This window comes from Rhagoletis pomonella, unplaced genomic scaffold (genome assembly GCF_013731165.1).
Source record: "Rhagoletis pomonella isolate Grant_MI unplaced genomic scaffold, Rhpom_1.0 Rhpom_scaffold_00003, whole genome shotgun sequence".
Classification (NCBI taxonomy): Eukaryota; Metazoa; Arthropoda; class Insecta; order Diptera; family Tephritidae; genus Rhagoletis; species Rhagoletis pomonella.
Genome location: NW_023458557.1, coordinates 12,344,856 through 12,349,453, shown reverse-complemented (window position 1 = coordinate 12,349,453; position 4,598 = coordinate 12,344,856). Strand labels below are relative to the sequence as shown.

At 53.1% G+C, this 4,598-nt stretch overlaps 1 protein-coding gene across 1 annotated transcript; it reads right to left on the bottom strand.

The window, feature by feature from the left end:
• Positions 1-1,179: 1,179 nt before the first annotated feature.
• On the bottom strand, positions 1,180-1,683 carry LOC118736043. The gene has a single exon (XM_036466151.1). The coding sequence runs from the start codon at positions 1,681-1,683 to the stop codon at positions 1,180-1,182; it is 504 nt and encodes a 167-aa protein (XP_036322044.1).
• Positions 1,684-4,598: the final 2,915 nt, after the last annotated feature.

Below are 4,598 nucleotides of genomic sequence, written 5' to 3'. Positions count from 1 at the left end.
GTACTTACAATGAGTTCGATATGAGTAAGTATCGAGTACTTCTCTCCGATACATTTGTGGCATCGATAATATTCTTCAATATTTTTAAAGAGTACAGGTATCGAGTTCAAGGTCGTATCAGAACAACACTATATATTGCTAGACACCTGATAACCCAGGATAATTTTTAAGTTCTTAAAAGACGTTACTCTACTCTAAGCTTCGTGCAGTAGGCCAAGAGAAAACCGTCATCTTTAAGGTAAAGTCCAACCTTTCACAATATCTGGTATTAGTCTTAATCTGAAACGCAATAATCATTGAAAATTTGCGCCGTTTATGGTGAAACGCAGCTAATATCACACTTTCAAACTAAAGCTTTCTTAACCCTAGAAGCCTAATCTATTTGGGAGTTACGTAAGGCCTTAACATACGCCTTAGAGGCTTATGTATTATGAGGTGGGTTTTGTCGAAGGCTGAGGTGAGCTCAGCCGATCCAGAGTCCAGCGAAGGTCCCACTAGCCCCCACCAAATAAAACACACTATTTCCGTGTATTTACCTCGAACACACACACACACACACAGCGCTATGACTAGAGTGCCAGCAATCTTATGTCCAAAGAGAGGGAGAGCGAGAGAGTGCGAGGTAACGTTCGTTGTTGTCGGGCGGTCGGGTCGGAGTGGATGACGATGAGAGCGCTAGCAGCACGGCGGATGCCTTGTTTTAGTCGAAAATTATCGGCGAAGTCTTTTCTTTCTGCGTCGAGTAGAGCTAGCGCGTGGTCATGCGCGTCTGGGGGGTTAACTTCATCGACGGGGATGCAGCTATTTTCGGCGGTGTCCCCACTATTTGGCGGTCCGCCTGTCGCCGTGTCTACGACGCTTGGTTTGCAATCGGGTGATCGTGGCCCGGCAGGGCTGGGTGGTCGCTCGTTGTTGGCGGGTGCTTCTGTAATTGCGCCAAGAGGTTCGTTCGGTGCTGCGGCTGCTGCCAGGAGTGGTGGCCCCCGAAAGTTCGGGACCCGCCGAATCCTGGCTTTGTAGTGGCCAGGGTACGCTTTCGAATGGCGGACGCCATGGTTGGATGCGTTGCGGTTCATCCGGCGGAGCTGGGTGACGGTTTCTGCGACTCATCACTGTGGTGTATCTGACGTGACTGGCGGGATAATCTCAAATGATAAGATGGAGAACGGGTTTCGGTTGTTATGCGTTGAACGGCTTCAAGTCCTGCAGGTGCGCGTGCGTTGGTTGTTTGTCGGGCCGCTCGGGGTTTACGAGTTTCACCGTGTTGGTGGAGATGTACTTGGTGATCGTATATGGGCCTGAGAATTTCGGCGCGAGCTTCTGAGCATAGTTGTCGGCAGCCGAGGAGAGAGGGTGATCTCGCTTCAATACCTTCTCTCCTACTCTAGGTTTCCACGGCCGTCTGGGTAGGTCGTAGTACTTTTTCTGCTGTTTGGCCGCCACGGCGAGGTGCCCCTTTATCTCTGCCCATAGCTCGGTGATGGCTGGGGATGCCGTGGGGTGTTCTTCTGGTACTGCCCCTTCGGTGCGTATCTGCCATGGTGCCGCGGGATTGCGTTCGAAGTTGATCTCCGCGGCGGAAGCTCGCGTTGATTCGTGTTGGGCCGTGTTGATGGAAAAGGCGATCTGGGGGAGCTCCTGATCCCAGGTGCGATGATCTGTCCTTGAACGCTGTGCTATCATGGTTTTAACTACCCGATTGGTTCGCTCGGTCGGGTTTTCATGAGGGGCGTAGGCTGCGGTGAATTTGTGCTCTATGCGATGCTGGCTGAGAAATTCCGCTATGGCTTTCCCCACAAACTGCTTTCCGTTGTCGCTGAGAAAGATGGCTGGGCAGCCAAACCGGTAAATGATTCTCTCCTGGAGTGCTTTGATGACGTTGGCGGTGGTGGCTTGGCGCACGGGAATTAACTCAACCCATTTAGAGAATTTATCGACCAGGATGAGGAGGCACGTGTTTCCTTGTTTGGAGCGTGGAAGCGGTTCGACAAAGTCGGCCGTGACGACTTCCCATGGTCGCGAGCACTACATGGTGGCCATTAATCCTGCTGGTCGTCTTTGTTCCACCTTGTACTCGGCGCAGGACAGGCACCTTCGTACATGCTTGAGTACGTAACGGTACATCCCAGGCCAGTAGTAGTTCTGCTGTGCTCGTTTGAAAGTATTCTTGACGCCTAGGTGTCCGGCTGCTGCGGCGTCATGCACCTCTTGCAGGATATCTAGTCTGCGACTGGTGGGGATGCAGAGCTTCCATTGAGGCGCACGGGAGAGCTTGTTGTTGCGCGGCGCGATGTGGCGGAACAATCTATTGTCGATGATTTGGTAGTCCGGGTTGCGGCTAGGCTGTTGCTGTACTGTCCTCAGTTTTCTCTCGTACCACTCGCTGGTGCTGGTTTCCACGGTGTACATTGCGTCTGCTCCATCATCGGTTGTTGTCAGGGGACATCGAGAGAGTGCGTCTGCTACTACGTTCAACGCTCCCTTTCGATATACGATGTCAAAATTATACTGTTGGAGTTCGAGCGCCCATCTCGCCAGTCGTCCGGATGGGTTCTGCAGTGAGTGTAGCCACTTCAATGAGTGGTGGTCGGTGATTACTGTGAAGTGGTATCCTTCTAGGTACGGTCTCATCTTGCGGATTCCCCATAGCACGTCGAGGCACTCCTGTTCGGTCTCTGAATAACGCTTCTCCAGGTCGTTCAGGCTTCGGCTGGCATACGCTGGGACTATCTCGTGGTCGGAGTGACGTTGAAACTGGACCACTCTGAGCCCTTCTCCGCTGGCATCGGTTTGGAAGAAGAAGAGGCGGTTGAAGTCGGGGCAGCAGAGTACTGGCGCGGTCGTCAGATTCTGTTTTAGTGCAAGGAATGCGTTAGCTTGTGGTGCGTCCCATACCCAGCCTTTCTTCAGCAGTTGGTTGAGTGGTGCTGCAACTGTGGAGAAATCGGCGACGAAACGTCGGTACCATGATGCGAGACCGAGGAATCGACGAAACTCTGGGATATTCTGAGGCGCAGGTATCTCTCGTACGGCGGATATTTTAGCAGGATCAGTGTGTATTCCCTCTGAGCTAACAATGTGGACGAGGTAGTGGAGCTTCTGTTGCGCAAAGCTACATTTATCGAAGTTCACCTGCATCCTCTTCCCTTGGAGTCGTTCGAACACCTCGCGTAGATTGCTCATGTGTTCCTCGAAGGTGTCTCCTAGGATGATTATGTCGTCTAGATACGCGAATACTTTCGGCTGTAGTTCGGGCCGAGGATCGCGTCGAGGGCGCGCTGGAATGTCACTGGCGCGGAGTGTAACCCGAACGGCATGACTCTCCACTGAAACAGCCCTCTCCCTGGGACGGTGAAGGCGGTGTACGGCCGTGATCCTTTGGCTAGGTGTATCTGCCTGTAGCCATTGGGGCAGCGGGTATGCGTCTTGTTCGCTGGCGGCGTTGAGCTGGCGGTAGTCTATGCACATCCTCCAGCTTCCTTGCTTCTTACGAACCAGGACAATCGGCGAGCTGTACGCGCTCTTTGATGGTTCGATCCGCTTAGCCGCCAGTAACTCATCGACTTCAGCATTGATCACCTGTTGCATGGCCGGATTGCGGGGGTAGTAACGCTGTTTCAGCGGCCGGTTGTGCTTAAGGGTGATCACATGCTCAGCGGCGGTGCTAGGTCCGGTAATTCTGCTGAAGGTCTGCTGGTGGTGTGCCAGGAATTCGGCCAGCTGCTTCTTCTGTTCTCCGTTCAGATGTTCTCTCTCGGTTAATGTGTGCAGCTGGGCGGGTACATCCGTCGTCCGTGGGGTAGGTGCAGGCAGTGGTTGTCCATCCAGGGTGAGGATGGCCCCTCTGTCCCTAAGGAAATCCATCCCCAGGATCATGCGTTCGGCGAGATTTGGGAGTGCCGAAGCCAGGGTGGTTGTTGCTCGCTCGTTGTACATTATCCTTACAGGGTAAGTGTACAAGCTGGAGACGCAGGTTTGATCGGCCAGTTGTACATTTCGGTGATTAGGTCAATGCTGGATTTTCCTCTCTTCAAGGTGTTGACGTATGGACTTGTCGAGCGTTGCGCCGTGTCCAATAGTGCCCGTACGCTCATACCTTCTACGCTCACATTGATGTAGTAGCGACCATCTACTTTGCCTCCTTGTTGGGTGTTAGTGTCCACAGGGACGGCGGCGATCGGAACTGTTCCGTTGCTGCGTATTTTGCGGGGCGGCTTAACTGTGGCAGTGTTGCACGGACAATCCCGGGAGAGGACGTTATCTCGACCGCAACTAGAGCAGAACAGTTTTTTCGTCCTTCGGCATCGGAAGCGGAGGTGCCCGCGCCCTTTGCAATGCCAGCAGGATACCTCTCGGCTGTACCTTTCTTCTAGGGGAGTTAGGCTGTGTGCTGCTTGTCTGCTGTTTCTGGCCTCCTCGCCTTTCAGAAGCTCAAATTCGTCGGTGAGATCCATCAGTTCCTCGATTGCTTTAAACTCCCCTCGGTTGACGAAGAGGCGATACTCCACACATAGGCCATCGTAGATGCGTTCCAGGTGGTCCTCCCCACATATAGTCGGGTGTTGGCGTATAAGCGTTTGTAGTGCCAAGATATAATC